At 39.2% G+C, this 25,383-nt stretch overlaps 1 protein-coding gene across 1 annotated transcript in view; it reads right to left on the reverse strand.

Moving 5' to 3' along the window:
* Positions 1-4,941: 4,941 nt before the first annotated feature.
* The window catches only part of ABCC8 (ATP-binding cassette, sub-family C (CFTR/MRP), member 8), a 79,901-nt gene continuing 59,459 nt past the window's right edge, over positions 4,942-25,383 (reverse strand). The window contains 15 exon segments of the mRNA XM_009706332.1: positions 4,942-5,167; positions 8,736-8,798; positions 10,128-10,261; positions 11,083-11,186; positions 12,768-12,876; positions 13,781-13,859; positions 14,385-14,515; positions 14,691-14,811; positions 15,444-15,557; positions 16,976-17,078; positions 20,669-20,761; positions 21,992-22,149; positions 22,852-22,921; positions 24,037-24,197; positions 25,220-25,383. The exon segment at positions 25,220-25,383 is cut by the window's right edge and continues 10 nt beyond it. Of these exon segments, the coding sequence (XP_009704634.1) occupies positions 5,030-5,167; positions 8,736-8,798; positions 10,128-10,261; positions 11,083-11,186; positions 12,768-12,876; positions 13,781-13,859; positions 14,385-14,515; positions 14,691-14,811; positions 15,444-15,557; positions 16,976-17,078; positions 20,669-20,761; positions 21,992-22,149; positions 22,852-22,921; positions 24,037-24,197; positions 25,220-25,383 (1,742 nt within the window). The 3' untranslated portion in view covers positions 4,942-5,029.

Here is a 25,383-nt window from a genome sequence, read left to right on the forward strand (position 1 = left end):
GGAAAATGTCTACTGTTCAAGTAGCAGTAAAAGTTGCAAAAGAATGCCCCGGCTGCAGATGGTTTAACCCACAGTGACAGGGACTGCCAGACAGACATCAAAATCGCCAGAAGAGGCAAGAAAAGGAGCTAGGAAACTTGAACCGGTGTGTGGCAGTATGCTGTCTGTGAGGGTATAAATACATACATGTGCCATGTGTATAAAGATGTATCTTTGTGACAAAAATGCATTATTTAAAAACCCCCTGGTATGATAGCTCCACTGTTTAAGTAGCAATATTCTCATTCATGTGTTTACTTACTCTGATTTAAATATTGTGTTTCTATTTCAGTTTAGACACCAACATTGTAGAGTTGCTAAAGCATCGGGACACTCTGGATAAGAGGTTTTTCTTTAGTGCCAGTGGATTTATATTTTTCTAATTGTATGTACCCATGGACCTCCCCTTCAGTTTTGGCTCTAAGTGTTTTGGTACACACTGTAACCAGTTATTGGCATTGTTTGCCTGAGCAAGGCAATTGCCCGGTTGATGGTTGGGAGCCAGCCGGTTAGGGTTGAAATTACCTTTCACCACCTACAGCTCCCTACAGTGGCCCACCTAGGGATTTCAGAATAGTATTTTTAAGTAAAAACTCTGAGCAGTCGTTATAGGTCTTGTAATTAAATGATTACTATTACTTTAGACTATTTATATACTTTTAATGTATGAATAGCTGCATGTCCTTGGATGCATCCATTCCTTTTGGAGGGGTCAGTTTCCCAATACTCCATGCTTTCTCTTGTTCTGGGTAGTCTTTCTTGCTACTTTCATAAATCTAAATTAACAACAGGTGCCCTGGCACCCGACTGCCAGGCCACTGAGCTTAGCCAAAGATACGTCCCCTTTCTCTGTATTACTTTGTCTGCTAGACATCTGTTGTGTGCTTGCTGCACCTACACTTTTACTTTAAGTGCATGATTTACATATATATAATATTCTCAAAAAAAATTCTATCTTTTATACTTTTCTTTCTAAACATTTCTAAAAAAAACTCAAATGGGTGAAGAATTTGAAGATTGTTTTTGAAGATTTAAATTTGAAGATTGAATAATTGAAGAATTATTGAAGATAATTTGATGATTTACTTGTCAAAGGTGTGGTTCTCCAGCTGATGGCAGCTCATAGTTACTTCCAGCATTCTGAAGTGAGCATAAAGCAGCTATGTACACCAACCATGCAGTTCGTGGGTAACATTTAATGCTCTTTTGCAGAGATGGACATAGGTATTGGAGAGGCAGTCATGTATTTCATGCCATTTTTCCTTACTCTTTTCTAATCGTTGCCGCCTTCTGTACCTTTTCCTCCAGAGGGCGGCAACTACATGAACGTAGAATGAAAAAAAAACCCTGCATCAGGGAGGAGTGTTTTAAAGGGAAAGGTAAATTGCTTCATAGTCTGGTGCTAGGAACGACCTGTGGAGCCTACTGCAGCAAGGGGTGTTGCATGAGCACAGTCACCATGTTGGTTTTAGGAATCCTGAACTCTACAGAGCTACAAGGGTGTTTCCCTGTTTCCATTTCTGTTCTTTATTGGGACTGTCATTTGCCACTTACTTTTCCTTCAGCTCGGAACACTTATTGGCTGAGATGAGACAGCAAAGCAAGTGGCTTCTGCTGAAGAATTTCTAGAGCAAAATAAAAAGAAGCTTTGTCTTTGTGGATCAAGTGACAGATACTTAAAAAAAAAAAGTGACAGATCTTCTGAGTGAGCCAACATACTTGTGTTAAGAGCCACTGAACAAACTGGGCTCACAGGAACAAACAATCCCACTCTGCAGTATTGAATCATGAGGGGTAAGTTTTTCCACTCACAAACCAGGTTTTACATTTCAAAATTCTCCTCTGCCCCAATTTATCCTAATTTTAATGGATATCAAAGAAGATATTACTATAACTGTTAAATTAAAATTTAGTTGGCACCATGACATTGGTCTGCCTTTAGAAGCAGACCTTTCTTTCAAAGTCTACACAGTGTTAGCCTAACATGAATTAAGCCTCACAAATCACTTTGCTGTATGAGCGGGCAGACAGAAGAAAAGAGATTGGAGTTGGTTATGCAAAGCCACAGGGGAAGGCAGGAGCAGAGCTGGGAAGAGGGCTAATGTAGCAGGCGTGCTGTGCTTCCTGGCCTCCCAAGGAAACAACGTTCCCTTAGAAATAAGTAGAGCAGGATGAAATGGCCATACTAAGACAAGGGGATAAAAGCTATAAAGGTCTTTGTATAATGGGAGCATTTATTGAAAGTAAACAAAATAAAACAAACCAAAACAAACCCTGGTTGCATCTCCATGGGTGTCCTATTCCACTAACACCTTTGGGACTGAGCTGAGTCCCATTCCAGAGGAGAACTGGAAGTCTGGACACAGCAGCTCCCCATAGCATCTTCACAGGGCTGCTCTGGGGTGGTCTTGCACCCATTGTAGCACTGCACTGCACTCTACTTAGTTGTGCTTCCTTGCACTGCAAATACACTTGTGAGCTTGATGCAACAGCAACTTCTGGACTGCTTATCCCAAGGGAACAGGTGCAGTGACTCAGACAACAGCAGTGAGTCTCCCACCATAGGATAATTTTCTTGGATACTGCCTCTGGTCACTGTTGAGACTCTAACCTTTTGGAGTTAGGGGGCAGAAACTCCCTGGGACTTGGCCCCGTATAAACAAGAGTAGATAAAATGTGGTGAGGAAATGTGAAGTGTATTCTGTCCAAGTGGCAGCTAAGAAGCCTCCCTGTTCACATGTATTTATCCAGCAGAATGGTACCACTAAAAAGATATATAATCATTAGATATGAACCAACTCACCCTACTCTCCTGTGATGCTGCTTTGTGAAATATAGATTACAATGGCAATGTATGACACTTGTACTTTGAGTTCCTATTTCTTAATACTGTGAGATATAATACAGTCGTCTTACTGATATGCTGTGTCCTTTACTCCCTCGCATTCTTTTCCAGGTAAGGTTGTCAGAAGCTTGTGAAACAGGAGCTAGTCCAAATTGCAGTGTCAAAACCCAGGCACTTTATTAAAAGCATATGAAACCTCACTTTTCTGTATCTCTCCTCTTGCCATTAGGATTTAGGATCTTCCACAGATGGTTGCAAAGCTTCCGAGGATCTCTCTGCAGCACGAGTTTGAGATGTCCTGCAGAGCGGTGTTTCCCTAAGCCTTTACAGGATGAGATCCTGCCTTATACCAGTACTGGGCACCTAGGAGACAGCACACACAGTAGCTGTAGGAGAAACCTGCTCTGCGCTCACTGTTCCCTTCTGCTACTCTGGAAGGATGGGTAGTCACCTGTCTCCCATTTCTTCTCTCTTAGCCCTGAAGAATGCCTGGTATCCCACAGTGAAGACACACCAATAGTTCTGCAGCTATTTTTTTCTTTGACGCTGCCCAGCAAATGATTCCCTGGAGGAGGAGCTATCTCCCAACTGCCCATATTCTCTCTTCTTCTGTAGTAGGCAATGACAGAGCTCATGCATTTCATCTGCATAACTGTATTCTACCTCCCCACTTTGACTGCTGGTCATACTACACACTTCTGCTGGTTATATGTTCTCTGGCCCCAGTTTAATGCCCTCCGGTATCACACAAATAATATCAGGCAGATGCTGCAAATGCTCCACTGTGGAACTGGTTAACACTACTTAAACAGCAACAGCAGTTCTTCACTTTTCCTTTCTCTCTGCTGTAGTGCTAGAAATAATGCATTAAAAATATCACGTATCCCATGAGAACACCAAGGCCTTTTTTTCTAGAAAATAAAGCCTTTAAAAAAATAGATTCCAAATTAATTGAGCAGGCTAAAGCAATTAAAAAAAGACAAAAGTGTTCTCCCAAATGTTAGGAATTCTTCAAAAAGGGGAAGAGGACAAAATGGATGTAAAGCCAAAGTTGCTACAGAAAGAATAACAGTGAAAAATTCATCATAGCCTTCTATTAGGTTACTGACATTCTAACCCCTTAGCAATTAATGACCCTGGAATGATTGTCACAATGAATCAATAGGGCAGGGATAAGCAGTTATCTAACCAAATTAGGATAATTTCAGTGGTTAAAAGTTACCTTAATAAGTATATATAATTTATTGGTAAGGAACACACTGAACCTAGAAAACATGCGACAGTGGGTGAAATATGTGAAACCAGGAGACAGTGAGTCAAGCTCTCATGGCTCTGAGCTACAGTGAAAGGTTTAATACTGTTTATTTCCCAGACTTGGAGGGATAATTTCCAGATGAATTGGTACGTCTGTACTGGTCTGGAAACAGTGTGCATTAAACACTGATACTTTATCACAGCCTGCCGCCTCTTAGCTTCTTCACAGTTTGGGGGGAAGCCTGGCTCAATCCCATTTGGAACCAGTATAACAGCATGCAATAGGGGTAGAGGTGAGGCAGTCTGAGAAGGACTAAAGGAATCAGATGTGATTAATTTCCAAAATGTATTAAAGGAGAGACCAAGAGACACAGGCACTATCAATAAACGACAATATAAAAAACAGTTTATAGATTTTATATTTAGATATTAAAGCTTTACAGAGTCATATGATTAAAAGAAATACAAGCTTTTCAGAAATACCTTTGGTATATAATTTTTCCTTCTGCATTTAGTCAGTCATAAGCATTATCTACAGTAGGGCTATAATGCATTAAAAATAATATGTTAATAAAATGACAGGAGATGTTTAAGAATTACATAAATCTCCATGCTGGCTATGTTTGTTTGACGTGTATCCTGTCATATTTCACCCATGTAGTTTTTTTCAACTATATTTCATTATTCTTTGGTAGCAAATAAAAAGAAAAGTAGTAGTATACAAAAAAGGAAAGTACACAGATAATTCATTAATGCATCAGATGGAGAAAAGTGGCTCATTTTATTAAAAAAGGAAACCATCAATTTGTTATGAAATAATATTTATTTACAAGTATTTTACATTTTTAGAAAACAATATAATTGTATTTTAAAATGCTTCATTTATTTTTATTACTTATCTGCTTGTACAAAAGAAGCAAAGACACTGTCATCTTGTTCTAGCAGAACCTCAGGCTTGTCATATTCCAAAATAACCCCTCTCTTCATTACAATAACCAAATCTGCATTGAGGATCGTGTGCACACGGTGCTGAAAAAACAAATAAACAAAATGCCGGATCAGGGTACCTATCAAACATATCCCAGGATAAGACAGACTTCCAGAAATTAATTTTCCTATCAAGTTTGATTAAGGCTACTTACCCTACTTTTCATCGTAATTTACTGTGCAAATACCGCAGATGAATATACAGACCAAGAGCCACGTGGATATTCAAGTACCTGAATTGCACATAGGTACTCGAGTTTGAAGAGTCATATGAGTTCAGACCACCATGTCCCTAGCCCAGAGTCCTGCCAGCAAGCGTTGCCACAAGACGGTAGGCAGGAAGAGTGGGAACAGGGCAGCGAGTGGGGTGCTGCACACGGGTACTCTCCCGGACCTGGACTATGTCTAGATCAGGGGGGTTCCTGACCTTGGTGTGGTTTGTCTGTTTGTAAAACTGACTAGATCTCTCTTCTAAGACCTTGCCCATGTCTTCTCTTGAGCCTTCATAAAAGTTTTGCATCCGCATCCTTTGGAAAAGATTTTTCCAGGCTTGCTCCCCACTGCATGAACAAGGACCCCCTTTTGTATGCTCTGGGCCTTGCCGCTCAGAGCTTCACCTAATGCCCCTTGCCTCATGACTTTGCAGACCTCTCTGACATGTCCTTACGTTGTCCTTCTTCCAGGCAGAAGAGGCTCAGCCTACTCAGCTGCTCCCCTTAAGGAGCAGTTCCGCACCTCCGATCATCCTTGTGCTTCCCAACATTCCTCAGTTGTAACATGTCCTTCTGGGGATGAGGAGACTGGAACTACACACAATATTCAAGGGATGTGCAAACTATGGACTTATACAGTGGTATGATGTTTTCTTTTTTGTTCTCTACTCTTTTCCTAGTAAGCCCTAACAAACATTTGATTGATTTATTTTATCAGGAAGAAACTTCTACAGTTTTTTCCACAGTGAATACTGAAAATAATTAATTTAGCTTTTCTGCAATACCATTATCTTTCCTGAGCATTCCTTTCATGTATCGATAATTACATATCCCTATAAATTGACAGACATCTTTCTCCCAGTGTGTTTCAGGGATTCATTATTAGTTTTGATGCCTTCCAGAAGCTGCAATCATGCTGCCTTTTGCCTTTTTTTTTTTTTTTTTGGCCTGCCTTACTGCATTTTCACATGTAACATGCCAGAGCTTAGGATCATTTCTGTTTTCTTTATTTGGCTATGAGGTTTTTTTTGTATGGCTTTTACAAGAATGCCTTCTTCTTTCTAATCTTTTTTGTTTGTTGAGCCATACCAGCTTCTTTCTATCCTTACTCAAGCCTTTCCTAATAAATAGCATGCATTGCCTCTGGGATTTTTGAATAAAATCCTTCAGTAATTTCCATGATCCCTGTCAGATTCAACCTTCTTTGCTGCTGCTTTTATTTTTTTTTCCCCATTTATTTTTGGGGTTTGTTTTTAGCAAGCCTCCTCATTTTTACAGAATTCCACTTTCTAAAGCTGAGTGTAACTGTGTTGGATTTTTGGGGTCTGCAATACTCTTGCACAGATATTTAATCTCAGAATACTATGGTCCCTGTTACACAGTTGCTCTTCACCCATAAGGTTCCTAATCAGATGCTGGGCACCCTCAGTACCAAAACAGCTCTTGTATTTCCTTCTGTGGCTGCCTAGCCAGGTGTTCCATAAAATAATCACTGATGGCATCTACAAATCTCATCTCTGCTGGAGTCCTTCTGTGATATTCATCCAGTCCACAGGCAGGGGGAGGGGACTGAAATACCACCTTCCAGCTATACTTGCTGCCCTTGTTGTCTGGTCTCTTTTGGTATAACACAATCAGTGCTGCCATCCTGGTAAAGCAGCACAGATCACAATATAGACCCAATACTATACTCTTCCTATTCTTCCTAAGCACAAATTAAGAATATATGTCTTTCACTGGAAAAGAACCCCAAACAAACAAAAAAAACATCACCACCACAAAAAAACCCCCAAATTAAAAAAAGCCAAAACCACTACCCAAGCCCCCCCCAAAATACCCATGTCATGTTTCTACTACAGAACTTTTTGAATACAAACCCACCTGCTGTAAACCACATTCACATTTAGAAGTAAAAACCTTCAAAGTAAGTTTATTTCAAAATGCTGTTTGTTTGAACTGTGCAGTTTAAAACTCATTAAGAGGGTGAAAGACCAATAAAATTTTCTCAGCATATCCCCAAACTGAGAAAGATACAGAAATGCAAAATGCAGTGCAATGAAATGCAGAAATGCAAAATGCAGAGAAATCAGAAAATTTCATGCTTATGAATCTTTCGCCTTTTTTATAACAACACACTGAATGGATACCATAAAATAAATCAAGTTTTCTATTACACATTTGCTAGGTGAAAATAAAAGGATGCTGTAAGATTCCTGAGCATAGATTTCTTGACTTGTGTTTGATTTGTAAATGTTAAGAAGCATAATGACTTTATTTCACCTCCCTGAAATATGTGTATTTTTAGAAAACAGAGTACTGATAGAAAGGTATTTCTTCTGACACATCTGTTGAGCCAACTGCTTTGTAAACCACATTCACATTTAGAAGTAAAAACCTTCAAAGTAAGTTTATTTCAAAATGCTGTTTGTTTGAACTGTGCAGTTTAAAACTCATTAAGAGGGTGAAAGACTAATAAAATTTTCTCAGCATATCCCCAAACTGAGAAAGATACAGAAATGCAAAATGCAGTGCAACTCGGAATTTTCATGCAGAGAAATCAGAAAATTTCATGCTTATGAATCTTTCGCCTTTTTTATAACAACACACTGAATGGATACCATAAAATAAATCAAGTTTTCTATTACACATTTGCTAGGTGAAAATAAAAGGATGCTGTAAGATTCCTGAGCATAGATTTCTTGACTTGTGTTTGATTTGTAAATGTTAAGAAGCATAATGACTTTATTTCACCTCCCTGAAATATGTGTATTTTTAGAAAACAGAGGACTGATAGAAAGGTATTTCTTCTGACACATCTGTTGAGCCAACTGCTTTGATTCAGGTCAAATCTCTTTCATAAACAATTTTTTAATAGCTACTTGAGATCTTTGTATAATCACTTCAAGAATATGCAAACTTAAATTTTCTGCCAACAGGGATGGAATGTTTATTTGTAAGAGTAAGATTCTCGTTTATTTGTTTAAATTCTGAAACATAATTGCTTTATCCAGTGGCAGAACCATCACATAATTTTACTTGTCCTTAGTTAAATTATTATTGTAGTTTGATGAAACTTATTCTTAGACTTCACAGTAGTCAAAATCATATTTTATTTTAAGTTAGCCTAAAATGAGTCACAGAAAATAGATCACATACTTAGATTACATGCCTTTACAGGGCAATCAGGCTTAGCATCATGAAACACATTTAAGAAGCTGTTGTTATGTATTTAAATAAGAAAGTAGTTTAAAATGGAAAAGGAAGTTTATACTTAAACGCCACTTAAAAAACCAAGGGTAATGGCCAGACGAGCACATTTATTAACACTGACAAGAACTGACCAGTGTGACATTTCTGATTCTTCTTTGCATTAGAACTGCAGCGGAGACTGTACTTACCGCTATTGTAACCACAGTACGGTCAGCAAACGCAGTCATGACTACCTTCTGGAGTATGTTCTCCTATGTAAAGAAAAACATTTGCTGCTTTTCAAACAACAGAAGTTAGACACACAGACACTAAGAAGGCTTAAGTAACCACTGATTATTCCATGTTTTTATTGATCCTTCTTTGCAGAAATGAAAAATTAACTACATGCCAGAACCAAGTCAGAGCCTGGTCTCCAGGCAGACAGCCCTGCTTGCTCCTGCCACCCCCACTGCGTCTGGGCTTCAGCGCGCAGAGACCTGTGCTCTGGCCCCCAAAGCCCTGCTCTCCTGGCCTCAGTTTTACAGTGAGGAAATGAAAGGCGAATTCAGGGTGCTGCCAGGCTGCCTGCATGCTGGCACCTCTGCCGTGCATTCTTCACCCTGACGCAAGCCCAGGAATGTCCCAGCACATTGGGGACATCTAACACCAAGGGGTGGCAGCGATAAGCAAGGGAGTGTGCTGTACCTGGCCTATTTAACAGCAGAGATGATATTTAAGATGGTCTTAACATACATAGTTCTCACTCAACAAGTACTCATTCTTTGTTATTTATAAAACATGTTGTTGTGTACCAAACTGCCTAGAAATGTCACTAGCACATATACCTTTATTTGCTATTATCTGTTCTTTAGATATGTATCTCAAGGAAGGAACTATATCCTCAGTACGACAAAATTCAAAATGTGTTTTAACTGGGCTCCATACAGTATAATTCCCAACCCTACTGAACACCCAACACACTAACATTTTACAGAACTAAAAACTGTAGTTGTTATAGTAAGCCCTTCCAATTACATTCTTTACTCATAGAATGAAGACTGAAACATTTCTCATAACAACATAACAGAAGAAAAAAAATCCTAAGAATATACTGTTGTGTTTGGCTAAAATCCAGTCAGTGCACTACTATTGTGTGGTTTAATACCTGCCTAGCAATTTCAGGCAATTAATACAGTATGTCTTTTCTATATCTCTGTTTATTTCCTTGACTCTACTTTCAAGCCTTCTAGCTTCCCGACTTGTGCTATCCACCATCCTGGGGCAATTTGTCCACCTGCCAGTTTACCCTTCACTGACCATCCCAGCTGACCTTCCAAAGCTTTGTTTACTTTAGGAGATCAAACTGCCAATGAAAATAACAGGCTTCATTTTCCCGATGCAAGCAATGCTGGAATAACTATTAAAACCCTAGTAAAATGATTTAAAAGCTTTTTAGATTAGTTAACAATGACTCACAACTACCTGGACTTGTAGACATGTCTGCACTATATATCGCGTAAGCATTTCCACATGTTTCTTTGCATATTAGCAGTTGTCTCCCTCTCAAGGAAGACAAGAAATCAGAAACACTCCGAACTCACTGTGGCCATGTCAATAGATGCTGTGGCTTCATCCATGATGAAGATGCTCGTCTTCCGCACAAAAGCCCTTGCTAGGCAGAACAGTTGTCTTTGGCCCTGGCTGAAGTTTTCACCCCCTTCTGTGACTATAGCATCTGGAAATGATATAGCAAAAACAGTATGTCTGGAGTGTGCGTGCATGTGTGTAAGAGGGTCAGATCAGAGTAGAGCATATACTTGAAAAATAATGTCTCACTTTCACCACAAAGATTTTCAAAGTAACATTTCCTACATCTACAGCTGCTGGTGACCCAATTTTGCCTGTTTATTTCCATTGTTCAAAACAACCAGTACTTCTGTCTCACTATACTCTTTATATCTATTAGAAATCAAAGTAGCTAAGGATGTTTAAAAGCGAGTTTCTCTGGAACACATGCAGTCTAGGACACCGCATCCCCCTGTCAAAGTGGTATCCATCATTTCTTTACCTTAAGACTGTAAAACTTACCATTTTTAAGTTTGGTTTTTGGTTTGTGTTTTTTTTTTTTTTTTTTTTTTTTTTTTTGCAAGGTCAAATGATTCACACCTTTAAGCTTCTGAAATCTTCCTCCCTGGAAATGACTATTGGAAAGTACAAAAGAACATATTCTAGATAACACCTGACTTGTTGAGACCTTATTTGAATTCACAAGACCTGTAAATCTCAATGCTTCATAACAAAGACATACTGAAATAAAACAATAATTTTACCATTAATCTGAATAGAAGCAGGATTCTATTCACCCCACAGGTGCAGTTGGTAAGGGAGTTAGATGGATACAGGACCTGTGCCTGCAGACAGGCAGGCCCTTTTTGACATCTTCCTTAAACCTAAAAAACTTTTTCTTCAGCAACTACCTTTTTAATAAAGAGTAAATGTGAAACAGGAATGTTGTGAACACTGGAAGCAATCTTCTCAAGAAGGAAGTCTTATTACCTAGACCCCCAGGTAGTGCTTTCACCACATGCTTGAGCTGTGCTATTTCCAATGCTTCCCACAGCATGCTGTCAGTGCACTTCTTCTCAGGGTCCAAGTTAAACCTACAGTTATGTGTAATTAAAGAGTATCAGTCATTATAAACTTCCGCAAGGTATTCCTTCTTTTAGTGTGCTTAGAAACAAACCTGCAAATAATCAGTATGCTAAAGATCTGGGCCTGATTCTGATCTATCATTGGTATAAATCCACTGAATTTTGCAGACTTGGTCAATATTTATACCAATGTGATTAAGAACCAAATTTGACTTTTTCAGTTAAGCAGAATGGGAAAAGCTTCCTGTTTTGCAGATATCTTTGAGGTTTTAGAATTTATTGTGTTCTGAATAAACTAAAGAAATTCTCTGCTTTACTAGAAAAAGCTCTGAAGAAAAAAAGTTGTGAATATAATCAGTTTAAACTAACATTCAGTTTTTAAGAAAGACCAAAATTCTACCATCTCTCCTTTTAAATCCAATATCTCTTTGTTCTTTACTGCTATAGAAATGCTAAACAGAACAATCAAGATTCATACTGAATTATGAAATGCAAGTCTTCACCACAACTGAACAAATCTCAGATTCATGAACAGATGAATGTTATTTTAGCTTGCTTTGGCCCAGAAATGATAGCAACAAATGTGAATCTCATATTAACATACAGAAAGATAATCAGAAATAAAATATTCAATAGTGCATAACACTTTTTATTTTTACATTTTACTCCTACTGTATGTGTTATGAATGACCAGTGCTGGCCTAAATAAATTTTTTAATAGGTTAATTATTAAAACAAAGGTATACAGTCACCCCATCTTCTGCAATGAATGAATCATGCTCTATTCAGGCAAGTTCAGGAGATAATCTCGAGATCTGTATTAGCATGGAGTCAGCAAACCACAGAAGCCTGTATCATTTTCAGTGAACTGTAATGACTTTTATGTAGAAACTATAACTGCAGGTGACGTAACTGTGCACTGAGGATTGTACTGTTCCTTTCTAAAGTAAATATCACAGACATAGGGAAGGACATTTATTGGAAATTGTGGAGCTTTTTACCACTGTTTCTACTGCATCATCCTCTCAGAGAAGGAGGAAGGAAAAAAAAAAAGAAAACAAGGTGTTTGGTCTCACAGATGAAAGAATGGCTCAAAGACTAGAAAAGCAACATGGATAGAGGTTCTAGGATAAACTACCCCCAACCTCCCACAGTACTTCTCATATTGTTCTATTGCTTCCTCTTTTTCTACATGAATTTTTTAGTCTGCGTTTTTTCCATCTCATATTTTAAGGCAGACAGATGAAAACAGATGTAGGAGAAAGAAGGTTTCAAGAAGTGCTGAGTGGTTATGGGTATTTTGATCAGTGAGCTAAACTGATTACTTAATCCTGGAAGAATAAACAGTGACTTTCCCTATGAGGTGCCTTCTGCCAACAGCGTGCTGACCAGACTCACGCACTAGGAAGGTACAGTCTGGCAGGGGTGGGTAAAAAGCACAGACAGAAGGCAGTGATCCTCTCCACTCCAACTGAGAAGGCTGGAATTGAACAGCTTGCTATCAGCAGTTCCGTAAAAGTCATTATTCATCATTATAATTATACCATGTAAGTCATTATATGTTTTTTATTGCTGGTGGTTAATGCTTACCGGATTGTTCCACTGAATAAAATAGGATCTTGAAGAATGATTGACAGCCTGGATCTCAACGTCTGTAAGGGGAGCTTAGCAATATCTATACCATCAATGATAATCCTTCCTATTCAAAAGAAAAAGGATAGTCTGCTAGACGGTTTATCATGCCATGCAGCTGCTGGCAGAGACATGGCTCACTTTCAGCTTGCAACACAGTACAACAGGAACAGCCCTTGAATTGCATATCCCCTTATTCACTAATGAAATGAGTTTTGGTTAAGCAGCAAGCACAATTGTCTTGAGACTAAGCCTCAGCTAGGAAGAATACAAAGTATACTTGTAATATGTTATGAATGATTAGACACATTACTTACCTGCTTGACCATTATAAACATCTATCAAACCACAAGGTAAGATGCTACTTCAACCAGGGACTAGTAACCAGGGGGAACAAGCATTTCCGAAAGCCAAATTACTATTGAGCATTTTCAGATCTTATCTCCAAGTACAACTGTCTGGCTCTGCGTAAGGGCCCTGTGGATGACATGGCTGGGAAACTGAAGCTCAAATTTTTTGAGATGTGCAGGAGGACACTCTGTGAGGCACATGGACACAGCACACATAGCAGAAAACATGTTAGGAAATTCCAGGGCAGGAGGTCAAACTGCAGTCCGCAGTTGCTGAGCCTTCAGGGCCCAGTGGGTCCTGTCTATACCTTGTGCGTGGATCCTTCATTATACCCGAACACCTTCCACTTTTATGCTTTGCTCCTACTGTTGTGATTTAACAGCACAAAAGGCTGTCCTCTGTCACTCTTGGACTTCTGCTTCCTTCAAGTAGAATTTTTATTGATCCAGATTATGAATGGCACAGATGTTAGGTGACAGATGATATTGTATTTAAACAAGGCCAGAGAGTGTGTCCTGCAGATTCAAAAATCACACTTCAAAGCTGCTGCTGTTAAGGAAAGGACTACTAAAGCACCTTCGGGAGCAAAGCTTGACCGACATGCAAAAGTGTAATCTTACCCTCAAAAGTGTCAACCATTCTGAAAAACGCAAGAGAGAAAGAGGATTTTCCACTGCCTGTTCGGCCGCAGATCCCAATCTGTGACACAGAAAGCAGATGAAAATCAGGTGAGCAGAAAGGGATAATGTCTCTATTTGACACTTGAGATGAGTGGATGGAGGAGCTGTTCTGATCCACATGATCCTCATGTCCTCCTGACAGTTCAGTCAAACTGAACGGGCCATAACAGAATCCCTAAGTTCACTCTTTGTCTTTAGGGGTCTGAGCATTTAAGGATAAATCAATATGCAGCAATAAGGATAAATCCTATATGCAAGAACAGGAAAGTGGCAACGTGGGAATAAAGACAAGCAAGCCACATGGGAATGATGGAAAGTAGGTCTAACAGTAAGGGGTTCCTGTTGCTTCTTTTGGTGCTGTGTGCTGACAGCAGGGCACTGGGATACTGAGAAGTGATGCGTAGTTCTAACTTTATCATCTAACTTTATTCTAACGTATTCTGTAATTCAGTCAACAAAACATACCGTGGTATGTTTTTTCAACTCTGTGATTTCTAATATGTGCTAGTCTAAAAGGCTGCTCAGAATCACTGCAGTTCTTTACCTTTTGTCCTGGAGAGATGTGGGCATTGACATGTTTTAGCACTGGCTTTAAGTTGCTGTCATATCGAACACTGAGGTTCTGGATTTGGATCTCCCCTCTGTCTGGCCAGTTCTGGGGAATCTGAGAGGAAGCTGTAACAGGAGCACGGGGGGTGGGGGAGTGGGGAAAAACATCAACCAAAAAAAAAAAATCAACCCTCTCGTAATAAATTAATCAGCTCATTAAGTGATTTACTATGTTTTTCATGGTAATACACATTAAAATTTCAGCAAGCTCTTTCTGCATGCTGCACAAAACTGCACTTACAAAGGAGCCCTTCGTAATTTTCAGCTTCTGTTTTGAGAAGGCCATTGATTCTTTTCACAGCACCCAGCTGGATCTCCATGTCAGCCAGGTTACGAACCATCCAATTCAGATAGTTAGACACCTGATGTAAAGCAAATACACTACTAAATTCCAGATTTTTCGTAGTTTGCATCATTTGACCAGCATGCAGTTTATATTCCTTCACAGTAGCACTTGTTCAACCTTAATAAGCTGACACCGTGAATTAACTGAATGGTACACATCAACAGGTGACAACAATGACTAAAGGTTAAATTTCCGAAGTGCAGTGCACAGATACTCTGGTACTACAGAGATCTGATCTACACCAACAGAAAAGAAGGAGGGGAGCAGTAAAGACAGGTGAAAAGACATTGTCTTGGTAACTTAAGGTTTGACAGTCTAGAATGATGTACCAAGCCAGAATTACAATTGATGCACTGAAAAAATATTCTTCACAATGCAAGACAATATAAAAAAATGATGCAATTTGACCATGTTTTGTTGACATATTTGAACTAACACTTCATAGAATATTTTATCTAAAAACTGAAGAAAGCAAACACTCAAATATGTCAACTATTGAATGTGAACTGAAGTTACCACATGGTTTCAGTGATGTTACAGTACCCACTCTAGATGTACAGACACCTTCAATCTTCCTGTTCATCTTTGTGCCCTGAAGAATTACAAAAAAATGTTTGGGAGAGACAGAAAGGGTCCTGGGATTCTTACCATAAGAGCATAGGTTAGTCCCAAGCCTACAAGTCCTGAAGAGAGTTTTCTATACAGGCAACTGGTAATAGAAGTGACAGCTGCTATGAGTACCACACATGCTCCAATGTACTCCTGAAGGAATATGAATAAGCTCCATCACTATAAGTCTACAAATGGATTAAAACGTTCTCATAACTTGGCATATCAAATAACAAACCCATTGCAGAGTTTGAAATACAGGCAGAAAACACCACATAACGCCATACAGGCCCTGCCTAGGAGCCCATTCTTAATGCTTTTAGCATGGCTGTGCTGTTTGGAAATGCTGTGGTACACAGGAAGAGTTGTACCAACACTCCTAATCTTCTTCTGGAGAAGTCAACACAGATGTCTCAAGCATGTGATGGAGGTAGCTGAAACCGTGCAGCTGATGTTACCTGGGACAGAAGGGAAATGCTCATGTGATCCCGTCTGTGAGTACATCTTCTCTGTGGCTGATGATGAACTGCTGGGAGGGACTGCTGCTGCTGAGTGGCTACCATCCATGTTTGTTCAAACAAGCTGTTCTTGCACAGCATTATCTATTAGTTGGACTGCGTCCACCCGTGATGGGCTTTTGCTGCTTTAATTTAAATCATTAGTGATTTGACTTCCCACAGACAAGTCTTGGAGTAAAATTATGTAACAGACTAGAAAACAAACTCTGTAGGAGGGAAATTGTCACTCGTCTATGTTTGTACAGTTGAGTGATAAAGGCACTGATCAGAATTAGGGACTTCAGATGGTCTAGGACTGAACATATAAACGGGTAATAACATTTTGTTTAAGCCACACTCAGTATCTGAATTTAAGTAGCAAATGGTACCTGCTAAAATGGAGTCCAAAATGGAGGTATAGAATGTGACATGAAGTATCAGTTAACATACACTGAGCACATATAAAAGGAGCCCATGTTACCACAACAGCAGTACTACACTTGTATCTAACAAAGTCTGATACAAATACCACCATCCACTACATAAAATTCCTTGATTTGCTTCTTAGAGAATTATTTTTAATAAATAATTCCTCATGTCAGGCCACTTTACTGAGCACTCTAAGGAAAGAGGCACCCATATATCTTTGGCATTCTTCAGATGACCCAAAACCAGGCACAAACCTATCTACGTCCTTCTGCTCATTAAGAGAGCTCCCACGTTGTCAAAATGTTCCTGGGGAGCCCTAAGGCAAAGCCCTGCTGACACTGCCTAACACAGTCTCCCCAAGGCACCCTGACGGGCAGCACAGCTTGGCCAGCTCCGATCACCCTTCACACACAGAGGAGCCAACGTGACCTATAAAAACTATTCTTGTCTTGCAGAAACAGCTGCAGGCTATGGGGAAAATGCGTGCTCCATTCAGTATCTGTTCATTACAGATAGAGAGATATATAGGGTAAAGGTATAGCTTTGAAACGCAGATGAGGCTGGATAACTGTTGGTTGCCTCATCAGAATGCTTGGAATGGCATCAAATAAATTTATTCTGTATACACAAAAATAATGTACTTGCCATGCGGACTTCCAGCCAGCGATTGGCAGCTGTAAGGAAAAGTGAAGCAATGTTGTTTGAATCTGTGTATTCAAGAAGTTTTTGTCGAAATTTGGCTTCATACCTAAAAAAAAAAGAGGGGGAGAAGGGAGACAAAAAAAGTGAGGCCTTGAGGTCTTGGAAAAACTAAAAGTAAAATTTAATTTCGGAGGGGTATATGCATATGGGCAGTTTGACACAGGGTCTAAATCAGCCTATCAATAGTTCAGAGTGACCTCATCTGCAGAATTGTATTAGACACATGCAAACTGTATTTGTACAGTATCTTCAGGAGTAAGTAGATGTTATTACATTGATGAAACTCTATATGGGACTTTGGATCACGCTGGGCATTTTCAAAATGTATTTTATTACATGGTAGTTGTGAGAGAGACAAAACTGAAACTAAAGAAATTAAAAATATATATGAGAAAGAAATAATAGATGCATATACTTGTGAAAAGAAGCATTAATGCTGCAGAATGCAGTTCCTCTTCTCACTTAATCATATACGGTCAAGTTTCAAAATTTATATTACTGTAGTGCCTAGAAATTGTAACAATTTATAAAGTATAAACTCAAAGTAACTCCAGTCATAGTAGCTTCAGTATTAGACAAACAAATGGAGCACTTTGGAAAACAGAAGTCCAACCACATGGTGCAACAAAAAGTACTGAGAAGAACTCTGTTCTCCCTGCCTCCCCCTCCCAAATGAATTAGCCACAGAATACAAAATAAAATTAATGACAAATAGGTCTGTCTACAGTTTATTATAATGGATCTGCATGCACCCACTCATCAGAACAGCTGCATCAATGAATTCTGCCTTGAATTCAGCAGATAGGGAAGATCATTCCCTGCTACGCCTATTTCGACTACAGTCTTCGCAAGCATGCAAGTCAGCCAGTCACCCCTTTTAGTTGGGCGCATTTATTTGCATAGGTGTAAATTAATGTGATGTTAATAATAAAGTGTATCAACAATTATGTCTAATAATAGAGAAGTCTGGCACAAAAGCCTTTTCCAGGGTAGTAATAGAAACTTCAGGGCCTGAAGATCTAGTTAAGCACCAAAAGCTTGCCTTTTTTCCCCTTTATTACATTAGCAAGTTCAACAAACTTGCCAATCTCCCCCTATAAAACTTTACCCTATTTATATCCTTTAGCTATTTCAGCTGCAACAAGCACCACTTACTTATAAACTCAGCTCTCCTTATACTGATATGAGAGAAAGATATGATAACGTTTAAGTAGGAAGTACATGGCTTAGAGAAGCTTCCAAATTTGTTCACTGTAGAGTATCTTAATCCTCCTTCTGAGTACAGTATAATAAAGTTACAACTTTACATAAATCATTCATGCTTTTGAGGAAAAGAAGTAAATGCCACTTTGTGGCAATAACTTAGCTGTTCACAACCTAGCCATGTGCCAAGACATAAGAGACATGTCTGCTGTGTGCCATGGAGAACGGTCTGGGCTGGCTCCGAGCGTGTCGGTGTGTTCGCATAGCCTAGAATGGTTGTGCCTCAAAGCAAGCATTAGCGTCATGCAGGGTCAGAGCTAGCGAGCCCTGCCTTTCCTCAGGACTAATTAGCCTCGGTGCCTTACCATACAGAGATGGCTGTACTGCTTCTGGAACCAATTCAGCCACGTTTAACTTTCCTATCTCTATACCGTAAGGTATGATGTGAGGCAGCTACGCCTTAGAAGATGTGAGGTGTGCATCGTGAGTCATGCATATGTACGTGGACTGGGGATGCAGACAAAGTTGCCACTGTTGGTGGAGTACTGCAGAAATATCAGAATTTCTCTTCAGAAAGTGTCCCCAGATTACCAGGCCTCTTAGAATACAGACCAGTCTTTGCAGAAGCCTTCACATTTACATTTTACTGATTATTTAGCACCAACGCTATCTGATGTGTCAGACAGCAAACTATAAATCAGGCCAGGGCATCTGCTGAAGGTGTATTTATAGCTGCAGCAGTAGCTGTCTTTCTGATCTCCACCTGGATTTTTTTGTACATTTCTCTCCTTATGCATTCTGAGTAAGTGCAGGACAGAGAGTTACCAAGGGTAAGGACACTCCAGGAACAACTGGCACCTCCTAACTTAATGACTGGATGCCTGAATTGGTGTTATTTTTAGGGATGTTCAAGCTAGCAAGTCTAAACTCTCCTCCTGCTAATATGTTAGGGAGCTGAAAAGCTACACAGTCCTAAAAATAGCTAGGTTACCAGCTGATGCAGGAGGCTGGCGGGCAGATGGAATACAGAACTTGCTGAACACGCACAGCTGTTTGGGTCACAGACACATCAGTTACTGCAGGATTTAAGAAAAAGGAGGCACCAAACAATTCTTTGACACAGGAATTCATTTCAAGGTGACAGGAAGAATCAAAAGGGAATGCTTCAAAAGACTGAAAATATTAGCCAGATGGCATTGACTATTATTTATTGTATCAACACCTGAAAATATACAGCCATCATACTCTAAAGATCCTCTTGATGAAGTAGAATAATACACAGATAAATGAGAAAAGCAACAATTAAAAGAGAAACTGATTTTCCTTAAAACTAAACATAGACATAGCTACAAACTAGAGAACACTGTTGGCACTTAAATATCCAGTAACAGCAATTAATAATGGAAAATACTACGCTGTTCTGCCACTCTTTGGGAAGCTACCTTCAGTCATAAAGAAACAAACTCTTAAATTGGTTGTTTTTTCATTCAGCTATTTATATCCGAATTAGACTAGTTTAAGAAAAAGTTAACTTTGTGCATTACTTCTATTATAAAATTAAAATTATATGTTAGGAGGAATAAGCACTACCATTTCAAAAGATAGAATAGTAACAGTAATAATTAACTGACAAAATATGTAGACATCTAGATGAGATGGGTGTGGAAGTCAGTTGGCTGCATTCGAGTCCAGTGGGAAAAGACAAGAATAGCACTACTGTAGGGAAGGCAGCTGGTAAGCTCAGCAGTAGTTTTATTGGTACCTCTACTAGTATCAGCGTGACAGCCATTTTTGTCACACAGATACACAACCCAGGCACGTTATCAGGTGTTCCCCGGCTGCTCTCCTCTGAGCTTATGCGGACAGAAAAATGAATCAAAACAGGCAATGAAAGACTTTGTCTCCAGATTGTGTATTTTCAAAATCAGTATAAACAACCACATTTTCAGCTAGCAACCTGAAAAATAACTTAGGGTGCTATTGTATCCTCTGAAGTCACTAACATGCAGTTTATCTTACCAGGACATCTACTCATACACAAATTACTCTGGTGTAACAAGTTAGTGCATATTAGTTGTTCCATGGAAACTGTCCAAGAGCATAGTCTGCCACACCACATGCTGTCCTAATTGTAAGCTAATTTAGCTTCTTAAATCACATTTGCCCACAAGTTTTTTTTCAGGCCGCATGCAAGTGTGGACAGTTACTACAGGGCAGCTGACACACATTAGCTTGTTTTTCTACAGTAACTTCTTCACATGCAAAATGCTTAAAGTTCTTCAGTGTTTTGGAGTTCCCCCTTACCAGTGTTTCGGAGACTCTGGATTTTCCAGGTGATCCCAATAACAATTACTTATAGCTGCATGATTGCAGAACAGAATCAGAGATAGATAGTCAAAAGTGAGGTAATGTATGTTTCTTAAAAAACTATACCTGAAGGCTCGGATGGTGGTAAGACCTTCAACAGTTTCTGAAAAATGGGACAGTAATGGTAGCTGAGTGCTGTCATCCAGCTGCTGCAGGTCCCTGGAGAGGGTTACGAAAATAATTTAGCAAAAAGTCAATTTTGCTGTGCAGTTATTCTCCTGAAACAGGCCCAGGGAGTGAAAGGGAATATCATCACAATAATTACATATGTAAGGTTCAGATAGATTGCAAAGCAGCGCTGCTTATGTCTGAGCAGGGAACGGAGACCCCAGGAGGATTTTTCTTTTATTATTTGAATACAAACAGTGCTGGAGTTCTGAATGGGTCTTTCCCCTTCACTGCCTTCCCTCGTTTCTCCTATATTCCTATTTCTAATTGTTTATTCATGTAAACACCAGTCTGGCTCTATGCTGAATATAAATTTAATGGGATACTGCAAATAAGAGCTCGAGTTAACCAGCATGCAAAATGCAACTTTCTCTCTCCCCTCTCTATCCCCGGATGACAGCACAACCTCTCGCCGAGTTAACAGTATAACTCATACAGTAATTAGAGTAAATGTGAGCCCATACTCATCGTTAGGTTGTACTTCTCAATTTCATGTTTAGTCATCAAATCAGCCAAAGCACATGTGGGGTGAAATTCTATTTAATCTTAGTTCCTTCCAGCAGGAAGCAAATTGGTTGCAGACTCCCTCTCGATCCAAGCATACACGAAGGGATAAATGCAGCATTGCTGCAAATGCTTCTGGAGTGCCCCTGAGGGGGGGGAAGCTGTATGACCTTAGAAGGAGAAAAGTCACAGATATGGCTAAAATTTTTCAACTTGTTAACAACTAAAAGGCACCTAGAACAAGAGAGGATGCTTGTGCATATTGGATCCTTAATGGGCAGCAGTACCACCATGGTTATACCGCATTCTCCAGTCTCTCCCTGGCTTTACAGATTTCCACTTCCACCTGGATAGGCAGACATCACTTTCCCTGTTCTGTCACCGTGTTTTCTTGGACATGCCCAGCACACAACCCTTGGGGAGGACAGAACCAGAATCCAGTTGGTGTTTTGTGTCCTGTGAGCTCTTAGAAATGTTGCTCATGGACAAAGACTCTGCTCATGCCTCCCAGAAGTTCTGCTTGAGGAGCTGCAGACAAAGGCACTTGTAAAATAACACGTTTTCACTATAGTGGATTTGGCTCACTTTCAGACAGGGCCATGGCTTTGACAGGACCGAATTTAAACATGAAGTTCCCCAGCACTGCAATTCTGCAATGCAATCATGCATTGCAGAACATGTTTCTGTTGCCAGAATGATACTGGTTTATGCTCTTACCGTGATGCGACTCGGAAATACTTCTGGATGAAGTAACACATGATTGCGAGGGGAACCAGAGCAATGAGAAACATTGGTGTGACGTATGAGATGACAGCAAGAGCAGATACACACAGCAAAGTGGAACGACTCAAGCACTCCAGGGTAGCTGGAATGTGCTGTGTAGATAAAGAAGAACAAGCACATAGAATCTTCCATAACATATCAAGTTTAAAACAGCATTATTTCATTTTCCTTTCTCCCACTTAAAGAAGGAAAAAAGTTTGAGGATTTGAATCACTAAGCATACAGGTCTGCTTTTGAATTGACCGCTGGGTTTTGCGAAAGTCTGAAGGGATTTCTGTGGGGCTGCTTCACACGTCTGCATTGCGGAGCACAATCCTCATGTCAGAGGATTACAGATGGGATGCAAAAGATGATTTTATAGCATCTGCATCAACCTTACGAACTGGCAGTGTAGTCTGAGGTAAATACTGATAATCTGAATTTCAGTCATTTCTATTGTGGGCCACAGCATTTGCCCCTTTCTCATTTCATTTGCTCATATGTGGCAAGTGAACGTGTTCACCTACTTTTTAAAAAACGTACATTCTCTTAATTTGGGGATGTCACTATTGATCTAATTTTGCTTCCCTTTTCTATACAGGGCATCTTAATCAAATAAATCATTTTTCAATGTGCATTTAAGATAAGGAATTCATTCTGAACCTAGAAAATCATGACATAAATTGATATAGTAGTCCAAATTGTAGATCATCAATAAACTTGATCTAAATTAGTCTACAATAAATGAAAACCCAGCCTCTTTCAGACTGAGAAACATAGGATAACCTGGGAGCTGGAATGTATTTATTCAGTACCTGGTCGATGGTATTGCAGTCAGCTGAAAATCTGTTCAATATACTTCCCAGAGGTGTTGTTTCAAAAAACCTAAAATAAGACAAAGAATGGGAAAGATTACGATACTGATACTAGAATAGTTTTAATTTTTTTTGGTCTTCCTTAAGCTAGGTACTGTATCACAGACACAAGCAAATAAATTGACAGCCACAATAAAGTTTCTCATTTTTCCTTATAACCATGGGTTTCCAGTAAAATGGTAGTCTTTAATGTAACCCAAAACCAGCAAGCATGTCCTCAGCTCCCTCTACTGCCTAAGCTATGCAAATCACGTGATTACATTTAAAGAAAATCCTTTCAGATTGCAATTTGAGGCCTCTTCAAGAAAAACGCAAACAAAGTTAAATCGTGAAGTTGCATTTTTCTGGGAATAGAAATGCGTAACTAAGAACAACTGTTGGAATAATAAATTAGAAGACCTTTGCACATGCAAACTTCATTATTGCTCTGTAATTGTTAACTGTTCCATAACTTATGTTCAACCTGAAGTCTAATTGTATCCTGAAAAAAAAGTTTTTCAGAAAATATCTGAGGTTTTCCATGTATATTATTTCTCCATGATTCCTGGATCAAATACTAGCTTAAAATTAAGGTATTTTTCCTAATGTTCAGTAACAGTTGCAGGTTTGAATCAAGCTACAACTTTCCTTTCATGCATTAGAAAGAAAATCTATGCAGGACAACAAAGGCCTTTACTGGTATCTGTGCATCCCAGTGCACTCTAACAATGCCTGTGATGATACTTGTCCAAGCTCATTATTTTTCACAGGCTTGCACAATCGCTGCCTGACAGTAAATATTTCCAGTGATTAAGATTATGATGCACGCTATGAATCAACTGTACAACATACTGATCAATAATTGTGTTGTCTCCCTAATTAGAAACAGCAAAGAGAAATTAAACATGCAAGGAATTAAATCTCTAAAGCTGCAGTCAGGCAGGAGAGGCATTTGACTAGTGTCTAGGAACTCAAGGAGCCTGGGTACCATTTTCAAAAATTGCTCACTAGTTTGATACCTGACACAAGAAAAAAAAAAAAGTGATTCACAGTCATTTCTTAATAAAAACTGTGCTTGAAAGACTGCCTTGAAGTAAGGCATACAAAATGACTACTATACAATTTGTATTACAATCACAGAAATACCTCATTGGAGCCAAAATAATCTTATTCAGTAAAGAAGAGTGTAGCTTTTTGGTGACTTTCAAGCCAGTCCACTCCACCGCTATTGATGTGACAAGGCATAATACAATCCCGAGACAGCAGAGAATGCTGAAAACTTTTGAATATGGGGAATGGTTGAAATCCTAAGAAACAAAGAGTACAAAATTATTCACTGTAAATTATGTTTAAAAGTTACTGTAAACACATGAAGACAGGACTGAAAAAATGTAAGCAGTAAATCCTTTTCCTTCCTAAATTAAACTGCCAAAGATTTTCAACCATCTTAAACCACAATTTATTATCCTTTGGAGAGAGGAGTGTTTGCATGAAAATAAGAGATTAATCAGAAATTTAAGTTCACAGAATACTACAAAAAAAGCCTCTGAAAATATATACTTGGTAATTTCATCTGAAGGAAAAAACCTGTCTTCAAAGTATTTGTTATGGCTTTGTTGTTTTGGTCTGTTTTTTTGCATAGGAACAGAATATAATAGTTTTCATTTGGAAATACTAATTTAATCTTAAAAACCAGCATCAATAAAGCATCTTTTAGAGATGAAAGTGTGACTCCAGTGAAATCATACATCCATCCCCCAAACATTAGTGTAGATTATTTGTAGGCACTAAATCCCGATAAGTAAACAATCCCAGTTTTAACAAAATCTCTCCAATACTGCTTTATACATACAGAGTGCACTGCTAGGTAACACTGTGGTCGGTTCCATATGGAATGCACATAAAAATCAACCAAAAAAGCATACTCATCCAAAAAAAAGAAAAAGGAAAAAAAAATTCTGTGTTTCCCATACATTACGACCTGAAAGCCCTACTTGCAGTGAGAATGCAACACTACAGGGGAAAAAAAAAACCCAAAACCACAAACGAACTATGGTATCAAAATTACTTTAGAGACCAAGGTTTAGGTGTATCAGCTAGATGATGAAAGTACAATAAAATCTAGCAAAAGGAGAACAACAATGCACAAAAATTAACTGTTAGTTTTACTGCCCTGTGTACCTGAATATGCATTAACCTTCAAAATACTGTGGAGTGGCTCTACTACTAGAAATACAGCACATCGCATACCAATCTTGGAGCAGAGGTTGACAGCGCGAGATCACCACCAGTTAAATCATAAAAGGCAGGCAAAGAAGGCATTGCATACCTCACAGTGAGAGCAGTTTTTCAGCTCTAGCTCTGTCTTCCCAGAAATGGCATCCGAGGTCCAGCGCGCCAGGCAGTAGTCGATGGCCACCATCACCGTGTGCTTCAGCAGCTGGGACAGAACCAGCAGTGGCAGAAGGAGGATTCCTACTGCACTGAGGTACT

The sequence above is a fragment of the Cariama cristata genome, unplaced genomic scaffold (assembly GCF_000690535.1).
Source record: "Cariama cristata isolate BGI_N322 unplaced genomic scaffold, ASM69053v1 scaffold14130, whole genome shotgun sequence".
Lineage (NCBI taxonomy): Eukaryota > Metazoa > Chordata > Aves > Cariamiformes > Cariamidae > Cariama > Cariama cristata.